The sequence below is a fragment of the Erpetoichthys calabaricus genome, chromosome 7 (genome assembly GCF_900747795.2).
Source record: "Erpetoichthys calabaricus chromosome 7, fErpCal1.3, whole genome shotgun sequence".
Lineage (NCBI taxonomy): Eukaryota > Metazoa > Chordata > Cladistia > Polypteriformes > Polypteridae > Erpetoichthys > Erpetoichthys calabaricus.
The window spans coordinates 20029622-20053110 of record NC_041400.2 but is presented as its reverse complement, the minus strand read 5'-3'; the positions used below and the strand labels follow the sequence as shown (position 1 = coordinate 20053110).

Genomic DNA, 23489 nt, shown 5'->3' with positions numbered 1-23489 from the left:
TCAGGTTTTTGACACATCTCAAGGAGAATTAAAGCAAACAGGACACACCTGAGCACAATTTAGCAGTCCCAGAGCAAAGACTCTGAACACTTAAATGAGAGATTTCAGTTTTTGATTTTGAATACATTTGTACATTGTTCTGAAAAATATGTTTTCACTTTGTTATTATGGATTATTGAGTGTAGACTGCTGCGGTGGTCTGGCGCCCTGCCTGGGGTTTGTTTCCTGCCTTGCACCCTGTGTTGGCTGGGATTGGCTCCAGCAGACCCCCATGACCCTGTAGTTAGGATATAGCGGATTGAATAATGGATGGATGGATGAGTGTAGACTGATGGGCAAAGATGGCAAATGTATCCGTTTACAATTAATTCTATCGTAATATAAAGTGCACATACATCCACTCTTTACTAGATATATAACTTGTGTCCTTATGATGGACTGTTCAGCAGCCTTTCAATCTGTGAATAGAAACTGTCCCTAAATCTACTAGAAGGAATGCCAATGGTCCTATAGTTGTAAATTATTATATTCAGAAATCCTGGAGACTTTATTTTGTAATCTCCATTTGCTTCTGATTCTTTAACGTTTTTGTGAATTTTTAATCGTACCATTGCTTTCTATCTATCTATCTATCTATCTATCTATCTATCTATCTATCTATCTATCTATCTATCTATCACATATTTGTTTCATAACAGTCTGCGTGCGGTTTGTGCCGTTATTAGATAGAGTCCCATGGGAAAAAATCCAAACGATTTTATTAATTGAAAGGTGGAAGGTTTGAGTGTGTTTTCAAACCAGTTTATGTTGCCCAGTGAGTCTGAAGCCAACCTTAACACCGGACGAGGTAGGACACAATCCGGCACATACCTGCCCAGTGCTTGTCCCACAGTGTGTACGTGGAATCCGGAACGCATCCACCTTAGCCCAGCAAACCAAATGAGAACTCCTTCGGCCCAAGGACTGATCGGGATTCTTAATTTAGGAATGTCTTCTGTTCATAGCGGCATCTTTCTGTTTCCACCCGGCTGCTCATTCACTTACTCACACACACACGGGTCAATTAACTATATAGCACAACAGACCAAACACGCAAGTTTTTGGAGATGTGGGTAAAACTAAAAGAGTAGATGGAGGAAATCCGAGGGATACTGTCAATCTTCACATATTCATTTAAGTTTATCTTGTGTGAACTCTTCATCGTTTGTTGTCTTTTAATTGATGACATATACAGTATCTCATGATTTTGTGCAACGCGGTTTTCTAGTTCCTGCTCATTTTGTAAAGTGCCTGCGGAGGGCGCTGCATTAAAAAGGACCGATTAACCGATATTTCAGCCTAGCTTTGTATTCTATTATTGCATATTTACTGCTTAATGATTGGCTTAATTTAATGTAGGCTAATATATGATTATTTTTTTGGATTAGTGTAGGTTTCGTAGATTCATTCCAGACTACACTGAATGTTCCACTCTCATTTTTCCATATAGTTTAAATCTTTTGTTAAAAGTATAGGATTTGTTGGTGGCTCAGTGCTATAACGATTGTTGCTCGCAACTTCAGAGTCATGCATTTGAATAGCCGTCTGGCCTCGTAATCTGTGTTCTTCCCGTGTGTGCGTAGCATTGTGTAGCATTCCGCAGATGTGCTTTTTAGATTAATAGCTCCCAGCTTTAACGACCTGTCCAACGTCAGTTTTTGCCAAGATAGATCTCGGCTCCGGCGACTCTAAAATGGATTTAATAATGGATACACAGGCATTTAGATAAAAAGGGTTATACTGTTTAACTTTTCACTAGCATCTGTTTCCCAGCTGTCATGCAATATGACTCGGAATAAACGCATAAAAAGATTGACGATAAGGATTTTTCTTTACTTTGTGAATGGGCTCTCATTATTTTTCCCTCTCGGCGAATCCGTTATAAAAAAAAAAAAGTGCGTCTGGAACACTGCGCGTGCCTGCTAGCACAGGCGCGCTCTCGACGCAGCGATTTTCTGGCTATGTGAGGTACGAGACACCGATGAGCGCGTGCAGAAGGAGAGAGAGAGAGAGAGAGAGGCAACAGGAGCGGAGCTGAAGAGAGAGGGAGATAGTGAGAGAGAGAGAGAGAGAGAGAGAGAGCGAGAGAGAGAGAGAGAGAGAGAGAGGGGACGCTCTAAGCTACATGCAACAGCACATCGCAGACACAAGGAGAGCAAGGTGATGTTTCCTCGCGCCGTAGCTCCGATCCGATTGCGTGGATGTGTGCTATACTAACTACTAAATAAAATTTTTAAAAGAAAAGAGTTTGGGCTTCACCTCCCATTATTGCAGCGTGTATGTATGTGCACGTTTCCTATCTCTCCACTTGAGGACTTAATTGTGAGACATGCCTTTTGTCTTGTGTTGCAGATGCTGAGCGCAGCCGTGCTGTGCGTGTGTGCGTTAGCCTGCAGTAAGGCTCTCGGGGCAGTGGACAGATCAGACAGCGGCAATTTTCTGGATGATAAATGGCTCTCTGGACACTGGGACAAATTCAGAGACGTATGTGACCTTTACGCAGTCTATGCATATATGTATAGATCTATCATATTTATGCCTGTCTCTCTCGTGTTCATGCCTTAATGCTTTTTAGATTGTTTTTACGCAGTTATATACTTTGACGGTTTGATCTGTAGACATGTACCTCCTCTGTCTGTGGAGCTAGTCTTGCCGATTCTGTCTGCCGTGTTAGCAAGACTTCAAACTCCGCTTCAAAGACTAACACTTCTAATAACAAGATGTAACTGAATAGTAAATCGAAAAAGAAAATAGACGTAGTCCTGCATATTGTTCACGAGACACTGCATTACACTATTGGTTTAAAAACTCAATTAAGAGGGAAACGTGTGCAAGTGTTGCATATAGTATACGCTAGAAAATGCATTGCTGTATTTCTTTAGAAATTAAACAAGAAGGTTAGACTAAGTGCCTTAGAAGAATGTAAAAGCAGAGTCTCAGTCAACTTGATCCAACCTGCGTGTACAGTAGCAATTACAGTGCCTGCATTCATGTATTTAGGCTCTCATTTAGGCAGTTGAACTCGTAATGCTCCTCAATTATTAACCTCTCAAGCTGGCAAAGCACAATCAGTGCGTTGAAAGCGCTAAATGTTTGAAATGGAAAAATGATGATCTCTAAACAACGCGATGTCTATAATGTACACGTCAATAGCACCGAATGTTCTGCTTGAAAATAGTTCACAATTGGTGGAAAGTTCGTTTATGACTCTGCGAATTTACTACGCACACCTATTTTGTTGTGAAATTATTAGGATACGAATAGTTACCGACGTCTCTGGTTGGAGAGGATAGGGGCTTTGATATTCTGAAGGAAACTTTATTTATTGAATTTATCTTAAATAGCTGGATTTGTTTGCATGAAACTCTTTAACATTTTCGGATAAGTGGATTACTTGATAACATTTTGAAAGTTGGGTCCTTCCAAAAGTATAATATTTAGAAGCATTACTCAATGATCCTCGTTACGTTTCTAAATTGAATAGTTTATCTTTTCTTGACTGATAGATAGATAGATAGATAGATAGATAGATAGATAGATAGATAGATAGATAGATAGATAGATAGATAGATAGATAGATAGATAGATAGAAAAGGATCTAAATAATATAGATAGCGAAGTAGAAATAATTTGAAAGACACTATATAATATACACCAGATTGCAACATGTTTTGTGACTTCCTATACTATAGTCACAATAGTCATTGCCAGTGGTGTGCTAGAACAGCCTCACACCTTCAACCTTTCGAATTATATCTGGGACCCCAGCTCACCTTTACCTTTCTCGTTTTTACAGGAACAACATAAACTGAACACAGACTGATACCATAATAAAAATGAGATAGATAGATAGATAGATAGATAGATAGATAGATAGATAGATAGATAGATAGATAGATAGATAGATAGATAGATGTGAACGGCACTATATAATAGATAGATAGAAAAGACTATATAATAGATAAAGGCACTATAAGATAGAAATAATAGTATAATAATAATAATAATAATAATAATAGAAAAGAGTATATAATAGATAGATAGATAGATAGATAGATAGATAGATAGATAGATAGATAGATAGATAGATAGATAGATAGATAGAAAATGCACTGTATAATAGATGTACAGAATCCTACTTGCCCTTTAAGTAAATAGTTCTAGAATGTTAAATAATTAAATGCATTTCACATTGTTGCATGTTGAAATTTAAACACATATGAGATAGAGATAGGTAGTTATGAAAAGCCCCATATAATATCAGTAGACAAGTAGATAGACATGAAAGGCACTATATAAAACAGAGCAGATAGTGAAATCTTTTTAGATTCCTATCACTATGCACACAATAGTCATGGTGTGCTAGAACACCTTTAGACTTTCAATCTCTCAAGGTATAAACCCAGTAGGATTTTTTCCCTGTTTAACATTTCCTGTCTTATTTTTAAAAAAACAGCTGCATAAACAGAACAGAAGCTGATACAAAATCAAATATGTGATAGATAGGAAATGCACTATATAATAAATAGATAAACAGATAGATAGAATCCTGCCTGTTCTTTAAATAAATAGTTGTATAATGTTAAACAATTAAATAAATCTCCATATTGTTGCATGTTGAAATGTAACAAAATAGCTTTTCATCGTAAACAGGTAGATTTCTGCTGTGGTCTCTAAGAAGCTTTTTATAAATATATCAATAATATCAAACCATTTAATAAATACTTTTGTTGCATGTTGAAATTTAAGAAGACTCCTTTTATAGATAGATAGATAGATAGATAGATAGATAGATAGATAGATAGATAGATAGATAGATAGATAGATAGATAGATAGATAGATAGATAGACAGTTTAGGTATGAAATTCAACATTCAATAGCTAGATATAGGTGTTAAAGGCACCATATTAGATAGATAATCGGACAGATAGATGTCTATACCATTGAAATATCGCACAAGTAGAACATAACTCATAATTAAGAGTAGAAGGAGCCTCTCTAGTAGTAAGAGTATGAAAGTGGCTCAGGCTCCAAGGGACTCTTAAATATTAATGAGTGAGTTTATTTGGTTGTACAAAGCACTCTGGTGGTAGTCATGTGCATTCTGTTCAAAAGCACATACTGTATAAGTAGAGGAACGAGTGTTTGTCAAGCAGTTCAGATATCAAGCAGAACTGTCTACTGGAGTCTGGCTTCAACAGCAGCAGGCTAAGATGACTTTGTACTTTTTTCTGCGTACATTTGACACATTTTTTTTTAAATAATTATTTAAGTTTGCTTTTGCACGACTTGAATATTTTCAACCAATAACTAATGTGTTTTTTCTTCTTTATTATACTGGGAGTCGTACAGCCCTCTCATCCTGCCAGTAATTTATTTTATTTAGCAGTTGTCAACAAAGTGCTGCTCCTACTTATCTCCAGTAATGGTAGCTCCTAAGCGTGGCTCTCACAGCGTGTTGACTTTTACTAAACTGAACAATCCTGCCTGTTAGCATATGTCAGAGTCCAGGTGAAGCTGCATTGCTGCTTGTTGTGACTGTGTCAGCGTTGATGGGGGGATTAATTAGGCGGCTGGTTTTCGGCCTTATAAATGACAGGCTACTTAAACATACAAAATAGTATGTGGCGTGCTCTTGGAGTTAACAGGTATTCTTTATCATGGAGTTGTTTTGCATTATTCCAAGGCATTTATTTGAAAAATGAAGTATAAGTGTAGTACTTGCTGTGGAGCCATTTGTAAACATGTTAAATGATTTCCGTGAATTCCTGTTATTTTATCACGGAAGCAGACCTGAGGAGGCGAGTGCTTCATCTTAGGCTATCCAGTCTGCAGCGCTCTACAGCAGATTTCTATACGTTCAGTGCAGTTTGGTTTTGTTTTGCACATTTCTCATATTATTTAATATAAATTCATTATTTTAATTGTATGTATACTATTAATATAACCTGGCCTGTGCTTGTTCAGAACAGATGAGACTCATTTTCAGGACTTGCCTTTATGTGATCATCTTAGCAAATGACAATAAATGGCACTAGAGTCTGGTGGGACTGCCTGACTTAATTTAATTTTTGCTGATCATTTTGCACTGGTACAGTGCGTAACATTATTAATGTTGAAATGTGGACTGACTGCTTTGCGCCGATTCTTGATTGTGTTAACAGTGGGATGTGGAGGGACTATTGTGCACTGATATTTAATCATATTAAATGGAGGGGTGTGGAGTTTCTTCCCTTGCTGCCACCTAATTATAACCCAGTGTTTGCAGGTCATATCTTTTAAACAGATGAGTCATCATTTCATGCACTTTTGAATAATTCAATGGATTTCAATTTTACTTATTTCTTAACTTTGAATTTTTTTGAGTAATCTTTGCACAGTCTTGTTGTTACTTAAAAACTAACCCGACTTCATTATGTGTAGCATCTTGCCACACCAAACCATTATGGTGCCCTTGTTACTACTGTTATATATTTTATGGATGAAATACAGAAATCCCATTTTCTAATTGTGGGCCCCCAGATAGGTAATGGGGCCCTAAGTATTCACTCAGCTTGCTCATGATGGGAATTAGCCTTCGAACTTCCACGTGAACACCACAGGAAAGCGCTGTACAGATTATTGATGTGTGAACCTCATATACAGTGGCGTAGCTAGGGGCGAGCGGAGGGGCAGCACATTTCTGGGGCCGGCATTATTGGCCAAAAAGGCTCAGTACAATTTAGATAGATAGATAGATAGATAGATAGATAGATAGATAGATAGATAGATAGATAGATAGATAGATACTTTATTAATCCCAAGGGGAAATTCACAAATTTGTGTGTAAGGGTTCGGAAAAATATCACTCATGAATGAAAAGAGTAAAATTCTCTGATTATTTTCCACAAATGCTTCAAAAATAATTTTCAGACTGTCCTTCTGTGACGGCATCAGACACAGCAGTTGACATTTATGAGGCAATAAGAAAAATAAACATAAACATCACACCGATAATAATTTCTAGAAAGATAAACAACTAATTTACAATTTATAATTTTGTTTCGTTATCAATCCAAATGCATTCTTGCTCTGCGCAGAAAACATCCCCACCTATCACTTGTACGCTACAGTGGTTCTGCTTTTCGTAGCGTAATTATGTTAAACTAATAATCAGAACACGGCTTATCAGTGCATCAGTACTATATTCTTATCTAGTTGATGCTTATAAAAAATTATATGTAAAAAAATTATTGCTGTTTCTCTGTATATGAATAAATCTTAATTTTTCTCTATACGTCATTTTTATCCATCCATCCATTATCCAACCTGCTATATCCTAGTACAGGGTCACAGGGATCTGCTGGAGCCAATCCCAGGGCACAAGGTCAGAACAAATCCCGGGCAGGGCGCCAGCCCACCACAGGGCACACACACACATACACACCAAGCACACACTAGGGACAATTTAGGATCGGCAATGCACCTAACCTGCATGTCTTTGGACTGTTGGAGGAAACCCACGCAGACACGGGGAGAACATGCAGACTCCACACAGAGAAGATCTGAGATGTGAATCCAGGTCTCCATACAGTGAGGCAGCCAAGCTACCACCGCACCACCAGTAAAGGAAAGTCAGTCAGTCAGTCAGTCATTCTCCAACCCGCTATATCCTAACACAAGGTCATGGAGGTCTGCTCGAGCCAATCCCAACCAACACAGGGCGCAAAGCAGGAACAAATCCCAGGCAGGGCGCCAGCCCATGGCAGGGCACACACACACCAAGCACACACTAAGGACAATTTAGAATCGCCAATGCACCTAACCTGCATGTCTTTGGACTGTGGGAGGAAATCCACGCAGACACGGGGAGAACATGCAAACTCCACGCAGGGAGGACCTGGGAAGCGAACCCAGGTCTCTTTACTGCGAGGCAACAGCGCTACCACTGCGCCACCATGCTGCCCACATCATTTTAATTTTTTATTTAAATAGGTTAACATATTCAGATATGTTGGAGGGCGACAAATTGAAGCACCGTCCCGCCCCGAGCGGCACGAACTCGAGCTACGCCACTGCTCATATAGCAATACGTTTCAGTTATTGTTCCTTTGTTTTTCCATTTTTTAACTGCTGTTCTGACCAACTTATGACAAAGTTAGGAATTTAAGGGACCATAAGTGAGGGACGAGGAGTGAAGAACATTAAGGCCGAAAGCAGTAATGGTGCCGTTGGTAGGTGACCTTCATCAAGGTCAGAGAATTGAAGAGGAGAGACCATACCAGTGTAATTAAACTCATTATCTACTTCAAAGCCTATTTTAAAATAAATGTTTTGAAACATAACATTTTAAATTTTGAAGTCATCTTTAATAATCCATCTCTTTTGGTATTCAGCACCTTTAATAGTTTTCACGTTTACTAATTTCCTTTTCATACTTAAGAAAACATATGCTTGCATTTTAATCATTACTGAAGACAATTTAATTTAGCCGGGGATCATTATATGGACAGATATTAAACATTTTCAAGAGGGCCTCATTTAATTACTGCAATTGCTCTTTATTGTATTCTTTTAACATGTGCTACGGTTTTTTTTGTTGCACCTCATTTTTAGCAGCAGCTCAGTATTCCAAAAGATGACATTTTTATGGCATCTGTAGAAGCTCTCAGGAAGATTAAAGAAAATCTCTTTTTAAAAAAGAAACCCAACATTTGAACTTAACTAGTGCAGAAACATATATGAGAAACAGCTGTCTCAGGAGTTGTCATTTTGTTGTCAATAACTGCAAACGGTTATTGCAAAGGCACTTTTGTAAATTTTTTGTATATTGTTAAAAAAGAATCTAAAAACTACAAAGTTGAGTTTGTTCCCAACTTTCACAAGTGCGTCACATTTTCCAGGTTCCGAACTGAACAATCGTAATGAGTGCGAAACGAAAGAGCCCTTTGTTCTTTCTCTTTGTTTTTTCTTCATACCGTGTAATTATTTCGTCTTTCAGGGTCGGTCCGACCTGACTGACATAAGCACTTTTCATATTATAGCCAGCGTTCAGTCATTGGCATATGGTAACAATGATCGGCGAGTTAACTTGTTTTCTTTCCATGGACCACACAGAAACATGTCTGGCCAGCTAAACAGAGGAGATGTTTCTGCAACCAAAACTAAATGTGTTTTGCCCACCAGCTAGAGGAGCTTCATTCGTTTCCCCCCTTAGGTGAAGCACTGTAGGTAACTCGGGTGTAGGACCTCTGTCTTCTTAATCCACTCCACAGCTGCATGAGAGATGGGTGGGAATTGTATGGAAGGGTGAGCAGGATGGTGTGCTTGTAAAATGAATGAAGTAACTGGACACGGCCATGGGTGCTGGGCTTCCTTGAAAGCCTCTCGTATCAGGTGTTCATTTGATAGCACTTGAGGAGATGTTTCTGCAACCAAAACTAAATGTGTTTTGCCCACCAGCTAGAGGAGCTTCATTCGTTTCCCCCCTTAGGTGAAACACTGTAGGTAACTCTGGTGTAGGACCTCTGTCTTCTTAATCCACTCCACAGCTGCATGAGAGATGGGTGGGAATTGTATGGAAGGGTGAGCAGGATGGTGTGCTTGTAAAATGAATGAAGTAACTGGACACGGCCATGGGTGCTGGGCTTCCTTGAAAGCCTCTCGTATCATGTGTTCATTTGATAGCACTTGAGGAGATGTTTCTGCAACCAAAACTAAATGTGTTTTGCCCACCAGCTAGAGGAGCTTCATTCGTTTCCCCCCCTTAGGTGAAGCACTGTAGATAACCCTGGTGTAGGACCTCTGTCTTCTTAATCCACTCCACAGCTGCATGAGAGATGGGTGGGAATTGTATGGAAGGGTGCGCAGGATGATGTGCTTGTAAAATGAATGAAGTAACTGGACACGGCCATGGGTGCTGGGCTTCCTTGAAAGCCTCTCGTATCAGGTGTTCATTTGATAGCACTTCTGCTTAACATCTTGACCTTAAGATCTGATGAGTGTCTAATGGTGTTTTAGTTAAATTGGTTGCTTGTGAACTGTTGAGGAGTGGTTATTCCTCTGGTTTTTGTGTTAATGTTTGTATTGATGTTTTATTTGTACACGTTACCAAATTTAATTCCATGCAACTGCTGTTGTTGTGGAAATAAAGTATGTACTTACTTCCATTTAGTTTTATTTATTTATTTACTTTCCTGTAGTGGGCAGCGTGGTGGCACAGTGGTAGCACTGCTGCCTCGCAGTAAGGAGACCCAGGTTCGCTTCCCAGGTACTCCCTGCATGGAGTTTGCATGTTCTCCCCGTGTCTGTGTGGGTTTCCTCCCACAGCCCAAAGACATGCAGGTTAGGTGCATTGGCAATCCTAAATTGTCCCCAGTGTGTTCTTGGTGTGTGTGTGCCCTGCCGTGGGCTGGCGCCCTGCCCGGGGTTTGTTCCTGCTTTGCGCCCTGTGTTGGTTGGGATTGGCTCAGGCAGACCTCCATGACCTTGTGTTAGGATATAGCGGGTTGGAGAATGACTGACTGACTGACTGACTTTCCTTTACTGGTGGTGCGGTGGTAGCTTGGCTGCCTCATTGTATGGAGACCTGGATTCACATCTCAGGTCTTCTCTGTGTGGAGTCTGCATGTTCTCCTTGTGCCTGCTTGGTTTTACTCCCACAGCCCAAAAACATGCAGGTCATTGGCATTGGCGATACTAAATTGGCCCTAGTGTGTGGCTGAGGTGTGTGTGTCTGGTGTGTGTGTGTGTGTGCCCTTACCCTGCGATGGACTGGCACCCTGTCTTGGGATTGTTCCTGCCTTGCACCCTATGCTAGCTGGGATAGGCTCCTGCACTTCCCGTGATCATGCTTAGAAAATCACTGACTTTTCTATAGCCTTATATTTTCTGTCTTCTTTGGTGGTATTAAATTTATTTTTTATATTTCATTCTAAATACTTCACCCATTCATTGTCTTCAAATTGAAGTATGACAGACCCAAGTGTGTTTTTATTTGCAGTGCTGTAATCCTTTGTTACTATAGTTGAGTATTTTTTAATAATATTTCTACTTCACTTGAGTGTAACATTTTTCTATCTGCTTTTACTTCATGACATTTTCAAACAGAACTAGCTACTTTTACTCCAATACATTGAAATAGATAGAGAGATACTTTATTGATCCCAAGAGAAATTCAAGTACCAGTAGCCAAGAATTAATTATACCAAGTTAAATACAAACATTTAAGTACACTTTCCACACAAATAACATATACTGTACAAATTATGCAATTACAGTGCACTACATGGTACATACAATAATGCCAGTGCAGTGAGAATTGTGCAAATAGTACTACTACCAAAGTGACAGGCAGTGGCGTAGCTAGGGGGGGGGCAAGGGGGAAAATCTGTCCCCGGGCGCAGCATCCAGGGGGTGCCAAATTTCCCTTCCCCATTGCATTTTGGCAAACAGGAGGGGGCGCAAAATCTTCAGTTGTCCCCGGACGCTGAAAACCCTAGCTACGCCTCTGGTGACAGGTGGCACATAATATCAAAGTGACAGATACTAAGGTGACTTAATGGCAAAATAAAATAAAATAAAGTGACATGGCTTATGCTGACAGGGTAATAATGAATAAAAACAGAGGGTTATACAGTAATGACCAAGTAGTGAGATTTCAGATGTATGTGGTGCATGGCTGATACATCTAATATAGCTAATGGGCAGAGAAGGATTTTGCTAGACACATTCATTATCCATCCATCCATCCATTGTCTCCCGCTTATCCGAGGTCGGGTCGCGGGGGCAGCAGCTTGAGCAGAGATGCCCAGACTTCCCTCTCCCCGGCCACTTCTTCTAGCTCTTCTGGGAGAATCCCAAGGCGTTCCCAGGCCAGTCGAGAGACATAGTCCCTCCAACATGTCCTGGGTCTTCCCCGGGGCCTCCTCCCGGTTGGACGTGCCCGGAACAACTCACCAGGGAGGCGTCCAGGAGGCATCCTGATCAGATGCCCGAGCCACCTCATCTGACTCCTCTCGATGCGGAGGAGCAGCGGCTCTACTCTGAGCCCCTCCCGGATGACTGAGCTTCTCACCCTATCTTTAAGGGAAAGCCCAGACACCCTGCAGAGGAAACTCATTTCAGCCGCTTGTATTCGCGATCTCGTTCTTTCGGTCACTACCCATAGCTCATGACCATAGGTGAGGGTAGGAACATAGATCGACTGGTAAATTGAGAGCTTCGCCTTGCGGCTCAGCTCCTTTTTCACCACGACAGACCGATGCAGAGCCCGCATTACTGCGGATGCCGCACCGATCCGCCTGTCGATCTCGCGCTCCATTCTTCCCTCACTCGTGAACAAGACCCCGAGATACTTGAACTCCTCCACTTGGGGCAGGATCTCGCTACCAACCCTGAGAGGGCACTCCACCCTTTTCCGGCTGAGGACCATGGTCTCGGATTTGGAGGTGCTGATTCTCATCCCAGCCGCTTCACACTCGGCTGCGAACCGATCCAGAGAGAGCTGAAAATCACGGCCTGATGAAGCAAACAGGACAACATCATCTGCAAAAAGCAGTGACCCATTCCTGAGCCCACCAAACCGGACCCCCTCAACGCCCTGGCTGCGCCTAGAAATTCTGTCCATAAAAGTTATGAACAGAATCAGTGACAAAGGGCAGCCCTGGCGGAGTCCAACTCTCACTGGAAACGGGTTCGACTTACTGCCGGCAATGCGGACCAAGCTCTGGCAACGATCGTACAGGGACCGAACAGCACATTCATTAATGCAATGCTAAACTAGAACATTAATGGGTTACACAAATACTCACAATGTATTATTGAGTCAGTTATCTAAAACACAGGCTTCCCCACTTCAGGAACAGCTGCTTTAGGAAAATTCACATATTCTAAGAACACTGGGCAATTTTTACACACGCTAAACCTTGGGAACGTTTAACCACTGCATTGATTTCTCTGTACTGGCTGCCTGTTAAATATTGAATCTCTCTTACAAGATTCTCTTCATGGCAGTGGTCCTGTCTATATTTCAAATAAGTTAAAATGTCATGATCCCTCTCATAATTTAAGCTTATCTGATGTTGAATTTCCTGCTGTCCGACACACTAAATGCAAGTCACTGGGTGATCGAGCTTTTCATTCTGCAGCAAACAGATTATGGAACTCCCTGCCTTTATATCTTAGACGGTCTTCCTCAGTTGCTGCTTTTAAAAACAATATAAAGTCATATCTTTTTAAACATGCTTTATTGTAATTTTTAATGTCTTTTTTATCTGTTTTAGTCTTGATTGTCTTAATTTATTTTCTTATTTTTATGTTTTTGTTTTAATGTGTTTTATACAGTCTCGATTGTTATGAAAGGTGCTTATAAATAAAATGTACTTTTATTATTAATAATACCCCGTGATCTATGTAGTTATCCCAAGTATACCTTGGTTGTTTGAGGTGGGTCTTGTTGTTGCTGATGTGCAATCCCAGCCTGTTGCTGCATTCACATCGTAAGAAATCAGGAGAGAAGCCAAAAACGAAGGGTTGCAGTACCACCCTGGTAACCCCATTTAATAATTGTGATTTTGAAAAAGAGCAAAGAACAGAATTCACATGGGGGATGACTAGCGGCTTCTGACAAGAATAAAAGAAAAGGTGATTGAAGTCACTTCTGACTCAGAGCTCCGTCATTGTCAGTTGTAGGTCTTTAATGATCGCCCGCTTCCAGTTGCCTATGGGTCTTTATAGTGGATTCCATGCTTCCGTGGTTGATGTCCTCAGGCTGATGTCCATCTAAACTTGCAGGTGTAAAATTAGCAACAGGACCCCCTCTCAACTTGGAGGTCCTTTTGCTTTCCTCACTGGAGCCCTGAAGATGCCATCTAAGCACTCATGTATGACAACATGCTCTTGGATTTCTTCTGAGCTTTAACTTGTAGTGTTTCACCTTTCCACTTTATTGTGTTCATGTGAATTTTTGGTTGAACTTTGTGGAAAATCACTGTAGATTTATTACTTAGTCTGCAAGAAAAGCAGTTAAAGATCAATAGTATTTTTATTGTGAAAATACAGAACAAACAACACATATTAAATATCCAATTCCAATTGTAATTTGACCACACAAATTGCATTTCTGACTGACCAGTTTGTATTTTACTATTCATTATCAATATGCTGCTGCTGGAGTTTCCCCTTGGGATTAATAAAGTATCTATCTATCTATCTATCTATCTATCTATCTATCTATCTATCTATCTATCTATCTATCTATCTATCTATCTATCTATCTATCTAAGATAGGTTGAAATCTAAATAATCAGTGTAGACCTCTGCATTAACATTTGCAGTGCACCTTCTATACAAATGTGTTTTTTAATACATGTAGCAATAAAATGCATTGCCTTTGTTATTCCAACAGAGGGCACATCACAAACATTTGTAGTAATAAAATGCATTGCTACAAATTTTTTGTGATGCACCATCTGCTGGAATGAAAGAAACATAGCAACCAGATGGACAAACAGACAGACACACAGACATCCATCCACCCATTTTCCAACCCGCTGAATCCGAACATAGGGTCACGGGGGTCTGCTGGAGCCAATCCCAGCCAACACAGGGCACAAGGCAGGAACCAATCCCGTGCATGGTGCCAACCCACCGCAGCACACAGACATTCATCCTTTTATTAAGGTGGATTTTATGACTACGATGAAAGGTCAGCGTTACAAAAAAGAATTTGGATAGTTCTGTTTTCTATAAATTGTTGAACATGTAGCTTCCAGTTCGTAAGCCATTCAATTTTTGACCCCGACATTTATATTTACCATCTGTCTGATTACACTTGAAGGCAGCATCGGTTATTCTCTGAGTTCAGACACTTTTCTCACTGCAGCATCTAAATGGGGCAGGAGCTGAATGTTTGGGGTGGTAGTGGACGCTGGTGACGCACAATCTCTTTCTCAGTTATTTCCACAGGTGATGCTTCTGCATTCAGATACTGTCCTCACGGCAGCCTGCCAAAACATGGCGGCACTGATCTCATGGCAGCACTGAAGTGTACACTGAGATGTTAGGGTCCTGTGGGTCACTCTCCTTGTCACATATATTGTATATGTCTCCTCAGAATATACTGGTGATCACGGCTCCTAAACAGTTCATGAACTATTTACAAAGTCAATTGCTATAAATGTGAAAGTAAAATAGGTGAAGAGTTTTATTAAACAGTATTTATTGAAGGACAATACCTTGCTTTGAAGACTAATTTTGATATTAAACTAATTCTGTTGATTTTTATTTAACTTTGTGTTATTTGATAGACAGATAGATAGACTGAACTTTTTTTTGTCCCCAGAGGATATTTAGCTTTTTATAGAAGCTCTTTAAATAAAGAAATAAATAAATGTATGCACACACTATAGTCTGATCAAAAATGGGTGTCATTTTAGAGAGCTGCAAACACTTATAAATGTTTTACATTTAAACGAATTGCAATTAGGTGTTCACATTATGAAAATTCACTTTATGGTGGGGTTTTCAGTAATGAATTTGCTCCTTCTTAAATTAATTAAAATAATTATTACATTTATATAGCACTTTTCTTTCTACTCAAAGCACTTTACATAGACAGAAGAGAGCCACTTCAACCACCACCAATGTGTAGCACCGATCTGGATCATGTGATAGCAGCCGTTTTTGCACCAGGTTGCCCACCACACATTGCCTATTAGGTGGTGAAGGGGTGAGAGAGAGAGAGACAATTAGAGACAGGAGATGATTAGGGAACCAGAATGACCAGGCCATGTTGGGCACCAGGATACACCCTACTCTTTACGAAGGATGCCTAGGGATCTTTAATGACCACAGAGAGTCAGAACTTCGCTTTTACGTCTCATTCAGAGGATGGGTCCTTATTTGCAACACAGTGTTCCAGTCACTGTACTGGAGCATTGGGACCCACACACAGTCCTCAGGATAGGCGCCCCCTGCTGGCCTCACCAACATCTCTTCCAGCAGCAACCCAAGCTTTTCCTAGATGGTCTCCCTCCTCCTATTGCGATTTCTGCACTGAATTGCGATACAATGATTAAGATGTCAGGCAGGCGCTGAAGGTCACTGCTTTACATTGCAGTCACTTGACTCATACTGTACTTTAGTGACTGCAATACAACTCACCCATAAAAAGAAGTTGGCCTGAATTAGTTTAAGTTTGCAAATCTTTTTGACTATGTATAAAGCAAAGAGAGATCCTACCTTTACTAGTACTTTTAAACACACTTAATATCAGATACTTTAAAACATCCACTCCAGTAGTTTGCTTATGGGTACTTTCCACAAAGATTTCTCTACTCAAGTATGGCTGTTGGATCCTACAATACTTGTTTTTTGTGTGATTTATTTTTTTTCCATTTGCAGCAGAGTCGTGGGTTTATCGTGGCTCAGGTACTTCTTATGTGGAGTTGACATGTTTGTCTGTGGTTGTTGTTGTTCTCTGGTTCTTCATTCACAATCCCAAAGTTGTGCAGCTTTAGTTAAATGGTGTACCGAAATTTATAAGTGAAGGGACCCTGTGATGGACTGATGTTTTATCATATGGCCTGTTCCAGTCTTGCATCCATTGCTGTTGGCATAAGCTCTATCTGTGATCTTAAATTTGATTAAGTAAGTCTTAGAATGTCATATATAAGTTATGTTGTACAGTATATTTTTCTGTACTTTGTAAAAATGTTTTTAAACATGTAACATTTAAAGCAATTTAATATTTCTATAAGCACTGTAAGTTACTGCTGCCAAGAATCGAAACCCTTAGCTTAAGATATCCATCCATCCATCCATTTTCCAGCCCGCTGAATCTGAACACAGGGTCACGGGGGTCTGCTGGAGCCAATCCCAGCCAACACAGGGCACAAGGCAGGGAACCAATCCTGGGCAGGGTGCCAACCCACCGCAGGACACACACAAACACACCCACACACCAAGCACACACTAGGGCCAATTTAGAAACACCAATCCACCTAACCTGCATGTCTTTGGACTGTGGGAGGAAACCCACGCAGACACGGGGAGAACATGCAAACTCCACGCAGGGCAGACCCAGGAAGCGAACCCAGGTCTCCTAACTGCAAGGCAGCAGCGCTACCACTGCACCACCGTGCCATCCTAGCTTAAGAAACCCAACCTTTAAATGTAATGAATAATTATTATTATTATTATTTTTATTATTATTATTATTATGTGCAGCAGAGCTACAAGAACACTCATGCAGACTTCAGGGCTAATATGGCTGTTTAGTGCTGGGTGGTGGTGTCACTGCACCAATCTTGTGAGCAGCACAGTTGAAGTAGTGCAGCACTGCACCAGAGACATTTTACTCAACTTACTTTGAAACACTGCCATGTACAAGCAAGCATTTCTGTTCAATTTTTAAATGAGATTAGGTTAGTTCTAGGCTCCAAGTCCCCCGTGACTCCACTCAGGATTAAGTGAGTTTTGAAAATGGAATGACCTGTCTGCAGGAATGTACATTGGGAGGGCAGACGTCAATGCACTATGGATATTGCTGGCTTACTGGACTTGCTTTCTCTATGGTGGGCCTTACAAAGTTGGAGTTTACCCAGGCATCATTAAGGGTCATGGAAGGAACAGACCCTGCAGTAAAATCACGAGCATTTGAAAGCACACATACACTCCTACTCGCCAGTTTGGCATGACCGTTCAAACCGGCATTAGGAAAATGTACAGAGTTCATATGGAAATCTAACCCAGGTCTTGAGACCGGTGCGGCAGCAACAATGAACAGTGCTGTTAAAGGAAGCAAACCTTCTCTATTTAATTCAGTCTACACAACGTGAAGATATAAGAAAGAGACAATACGCTGAAAAAGATTTGGGGGTTTGCCTTCCCCATATAGTGTCCAGTAGTCTTTCTCAGACTCGTACATTCAAAGAAATTGAAAAACGTATTGGTGAAATAGCTGGATTTATATAAGGGATGGACAGGAAATTGTGTACAATGGGTATGATGGGAAAGTCCAGGAAACGCCAGAAACGATGTGGAAACATGGAGCCCGAAGTGATGTCATCAGAATGGGGCAGGAGGGAGGTAGCAGTTGTCGTACACATGGAAGGGAAATCGTCTGCGGGTCTTTGAAAAGATTTGCTTCCTTGTCTGTTTTTCTGCTAAATAAAAGAGAGAGGTGTTAGTGATCTGTTCCAAACCCGTTTTCTGTGTATTATCACACTCCGTTGAGCTGGTCGGCTGCTCCCTACTCGCGTGTGTGTGACACCAGTTATGGATTGTAAAGGAATACCAACCATCCATCCATTTTCCAACCCTCTGAATCTGAACACAGGGTCATGGGGGTCTGCTGAAGCCAATCCCAGCCAACACAGGGCACAAGGCAGGAACCAATCCCGGGCAGGGTGCCAACCCACCGCAGTGTAAAGGAATACTTCACCTAAAAATTTATTTTTTAAATAAGTTACTTACCCCACAGCGCATGCTACCAACCTCTCTCCTTTCTTTCTCTAACCCCAATGTAGTTTATAGAGATGGGCTAGGAAAAAATTAATCTCAGACTTTCATGCAGAGCAAAGATAACAAAGTTTGTGATATAATGAGCATCTATGGCAACCAAAGCTAGAGAAAAGCAAGCAATTTCAAAAAGTCACAACTTGGATGGATGGATGAATATCGGGGCTGGTGATCTGAATTCACTTCAACCCAAAGCATTAAAAGACCACCACTTTTACCTTGATAGCCAAAACTAGCAGTGGTTTTAAAAACGTCTGGGCTTAAGGACTTCACTGTTATTTTGCATTTAGCTGCCCAAAAACAGGGGTGGCACGGTGGCGCAGTGGGTAGCGCTGCTGCCTCGCAGTTGGGTGATCTGGGGACCTGGGTTCGCTTCCCGGGTCCTCCCTGCGTGGAGTTTGCATGTTCTCCCCGTGTCTGCGTGGGTTTCCTCCGGGCGCTCCGGTTTCCTCTCACAGTCCAAAGACATGCAGGTTAGGTGGATTGTCAATCCTAAATTGGCCTTGGTGTGTTTGTGTGTGTCCTGCGGTGGGTTGGCACCCTGCCCAGGATTGTTTCCTGCCTTGTGCCCTGTGTTGGCTGGGATTGGCTCCAGCAGACCCCCGTGACCCTGTGTTCGGATTCAGCGGGTTGGAAAATGGATGGATGGATGGATGCCCAAAAACAGAAAGCAGTAGTTAATTATCAGAAAATCTCAAAATACTACAAGAGCATTCTCATTTAAGTTATTAGATAACCAAACATAAGACTCCAGAGGAAAAGACAAAGATTACTTTCCAGTGACAGGTACAAGTTTATAGTAGCGGAGAATGGCAGCTCGCTTTTGTCCCCAAGTATTTTGTTCAGCTTTCACAGACTAACAAAAACAAAAGAAATGAACATACAGTGTAACAAATGTGAAAAGATAATTATTGCTAAGGGAGACATCACGCACAAAAACAAAGTCAAGCAAAATTGCTTTCTTTTGAATGGTTTTTGTAATGCATGGGTGGGCACCTGTTGCCTATAGTAAACAAAACAAATATGAATGCATTTCTGCATAAAGTAACAATAAAAAGTAATCTCTAAGAAATAGTATATAATATACAGTCACATGAAAAAGTAAGTGCGTCTTTTGTTTTTAACATATGTAGACATATGAAGATTTGATCTTCATTTAAACTGTATCTTTAGATAGCTGTGATTAAATTGGGAGAAAAAAACACAATGAATGACTTCAAAAGAAATGAAAAATGAACAGACATACCATTTCCTTCAGTGCCTAAAGGAAGCCACCTCTTGGATTTAATGGCTGGTATTGCACCCTCAAGTAGGGGTCTCCTATAACTGTCTAGCATCTGTCTCTAACATCGACTGGAAGAAAGTTCTTCTCACTCCTCCATGCAAAATTCTTTCTGCTGTGTGATATTTGAGGGGCGTCTTGTGTGCACAGACCGTTTCTAATCTCCACCCAACCCACCCCACAGCATCATGATGGGATTCATTTCTGGGCTTTGACTTGGCCATTACAGAATCCTCCATTATTTTTTTGACATTTCTTGGTAGATTTGTTTAGGTTTATTGACAAGTTGTAAGGTCTTCTTTTGGTTGAGCTTCAGTGATCAGACATTTGGTTTCACATTATCCACACGCACCTTCTGGTACAATGAAGGATTCATAGTTGATTCTGCAATGGTGAACTGCTCAGGCCCTGATGCAGCAAAGAAGATCTAAACCATCACATTTCTACTACAATCCTTTACAGCTGGTATCAGATTCTGCTGGTCAAAAGCTGTCTTTGATTTCTCCAAACATGTCTTTGCCTCGTCTGTCCAGAGCATATTGTTCCAGAAGTCCTGGTCTTTGTCTAGGTGTTCTTGAGCAAACTTTAGTTTTACCCTGATATTATTTTTTAGACAGCAAAGGTTTCCGCAAACTCCCATGTACTGTACATCTAAACTGCCTCTTTCTAATGGTAGACTCATGCACTTTGACACATGGCTCTGTGGCTAAGGATCTCTGCTGGTATTTAGAAGGTTGCTGGTTTAAATCCTGTTACTGCCAGAAGGGATTCTACTTTGCGGGGACATTGTGCAAGGCCCTTAACCTGAAAGTTGCTCCATGGGCTCTGTACAATGGTTGACCCCTAAAGGTCATGTGAAAAGACAATTTCATGTCAGGCATTAACAAGGTATATAAATATCAAACAACAATGGCAAGAGCTGCCTGTAGGTGCCGTAATGAAATTATTGGGAGTCTTAGAGACTTCTTACAGCATGTTTTGTTTTGGTCTCTGAGTGAACTATCTATGGCGGCCTGCTCTGGGCAAGCTGGCAGTTGTTTGACATCTTCTCCACTTGTAGATGATCTTCAGGATTGTGGAATGGCTGTGTTCCAGTTGTTTGGAGATCTTTTCTTAATCCTTCCTCCAATTTGTAGGTTTGTGTTTTCTTCTTTCTGTAGGCCTCAAAGAGTTCTTTCCATCTCAGCATAGTGATTCGATACACTTAAACAACAAACAGCAAACCGAACTAAAAGTCTGTGGTTTCAATAAGTTAGATTCAGATAAGATCCTCTCCAATGATGTCCTAATCATTTGCACCTGATCTGGCACACCTGATTGTCATTTGAGGTGTCTGAGGTAGTGATACATGTAGAGAAGGTCTTATTTTCTCAAGATGGGAAATTTGCATTTGTGTTAATTTATAAATTATGCATTGAACTACAAAATGTTAATGCGGCAGGATGTTTATTATATTAAATCGCATTTATCCATAGATGTTTCCACACATGTTAAAAAGGAAACAAAAAACATTTGATGAGATGTGCTTACATTTTCATGTGACTCTATTGTGACAATAGGGGGCGCTGACGCACCTCCAAACCCGCAGACAGTACGCCAAAACACCAGGTAAAAGTCCCAATATTAAATTTATTATTATAATAATGTGCACAAAGCACCTTCACCTCCACTACACAATAATAAATCAATAATGAACAGTAATCCACAATAATCAATTCCTCCACTCCACCCAGCAGCTCTGTCGCACTGCCTCCCAACTCCGGCTCAGTCTGCTGGGTTTCCCACAGTCCTTTTTATAGTTCTTGACCCAGAAGTGCTATGGAATCACATGGACTGAAGGACAGAAGCACTTCCGGGTCAGATCAAGAGTTATATTTTTCTTCAGCCCGGAAATACCCCTGATGAGGTAGTACTTCCGGGCTATAATAGAAACACTTGTGCCTCCCTGCAGCGTTCCCTGGCGGCCCCCATGGTATCCAACAGGGCTGTGCAGCCGAACTCCATAGTCCATAATGCCCTGCGAGAATTCGGGGCACCTCCATGTTGCAGGGAGGACTCCCTCTAGCGGCCTGGGGGTGTTGGCCGAGATAAACTGCCGGCCATCCCTCACACTATATAACGTGATTATATTGTGATGTCCCGTCGAATAAACACATTCAGAGGCCTCTTGTCTGAAGGGAGTCTTCAAAATGGCGACTGTCTTTTTATTGGATATGCCGCAATATAAATGGTGCCCTACCGCCGCCCGTTGTCTGGGTCACAGGGACACCTCCAAAATAACAAAAATAACCCGCTTTCGTCCTATCTACCTCTTGCCTACTCGTTAACTGTTCACTTCTTTCTCAACCTGATGCTGTCTTCCTCTCGCTCCAGCAACAACTACCACTTCCGACCACCCCCTCCCCTTTGCTCCACGCACTGTTAATTAACCCTGATCCCTGTCACTCAACTCTCTCTCTACAGAGGTGTCCCAAGCCCTTACAAAAAGTGTTCCCCTAAGACTCCATCCCAACACTGCTTCTACTCCCTACAGCCCATGCAGTGGCAAGATACGTCACAATATAGTGACTGGGCATCATATCACATTGAGGTATTTACATTTTACAGACTGGTGGTGTACTGATTAACGGTTCTGCCCAACACCAGGGATTAAGTCCACAGCCCATTAATTGCCCGAATGAAGCTTGCAAATTGTTCACGTACCCCGATATCTTTCATTTAGATATTGCAGTTTCCTCGCACATCCCAAAAGCCATGTTTGTTAGTGTTAATTAGCCATTGTAAATGGTTTTATGAGAAGTGTATGCATGAATGTCCCCTGTGATGGATTGGTCTACCATCCAGGACTGCTACCTTGTGGATTGGCTTCCAAACACCCTGCATTGGACTATGCTGGCTTGGAAAACAGAAAGATGGGAAATAAGTTCTAAACTATCAGGTCTAAATGATTTGCTTCACATAGCATTAACAAATGTGTATGCATAATATTTTATTTTTTAATTGACAATTCATGTCTTCATTTTTAGGATTCTTTGTGCAATACTCTGAAATTAAAAAACGGGGTTTCAGCATAAGAAATTGGCATGTTTGGTGCTGCAACTTGCACTCAGTTTGTGACCTGGTTACTTTCTGTATGCAGTCTGCATGTTTTACCTTTATTCAGGTTGTATTTCTTTGTCTTCTTCTCACATCTCCAAGATTTGCATGTTAGATTCGTGGGTGATGTTGGACAAGTGTGAGTATGAATGTGTCGATGCTTGTGTGCTGTTTGCATTTGTCCCCATTATCTGCTTGGGTTATCCTGCTTGAGTTCTAATATCCTAAAGATGAGAAGAACTGCATTTACAATTAAGTTATTAGCTAACGAAACATAAAAATCTGTTTGAAAAAAACAAGAATTACATTCCAGTAGTAGGTGCAGGTCTGCGGTGGGTTGGCACCCTGCCCAGGATTGGTTCCTGCCTTGTGCCCTGTGTTGGCTGGGATTGGCTCCAGCAGACCCCCGTGACCCTGTGTTCGGATTCAGCGGGTTGGAAAATGGATGGATGGATGGATAGTAGGTGCAGGTTATAGCAGATTAACTGAGTGAGTGTACCACGCGTTGGTCTGTCACCCAGTCCAGGGTTTCTTCCTGTCATGCACTTCCTGAGCACCTGATTTTGGAAA

General features: G+C 41.1%; 1 protein-coding gene across 1 annotated transcript in view; it reads left to right on the top strand.

Moving 5' to 3' along the window:
• Positions 1-2081: 2081 nt before the first annotated feature.
• Positions 2082-23489, top strand: part of spock3 (SPARC (osteonectin), cwcv and kazal like domains proteoglycan 3) — a 409772-nt gene continuing 388364 nt past the window's right edge. The window contains exons 1-2 of the mRNA XM_028804996.2: positions 2082-2199; positions 2392-2523. Of these exons, the coding sequence (XP_028660829.1) occupies positions 2392-2523 (132 nt within the window). The 5' untranslated portion in view covers positions 2082-2199. The remainder of the gene's footprint in view (positions 2200-2391; positions 2524-23489) is intronic.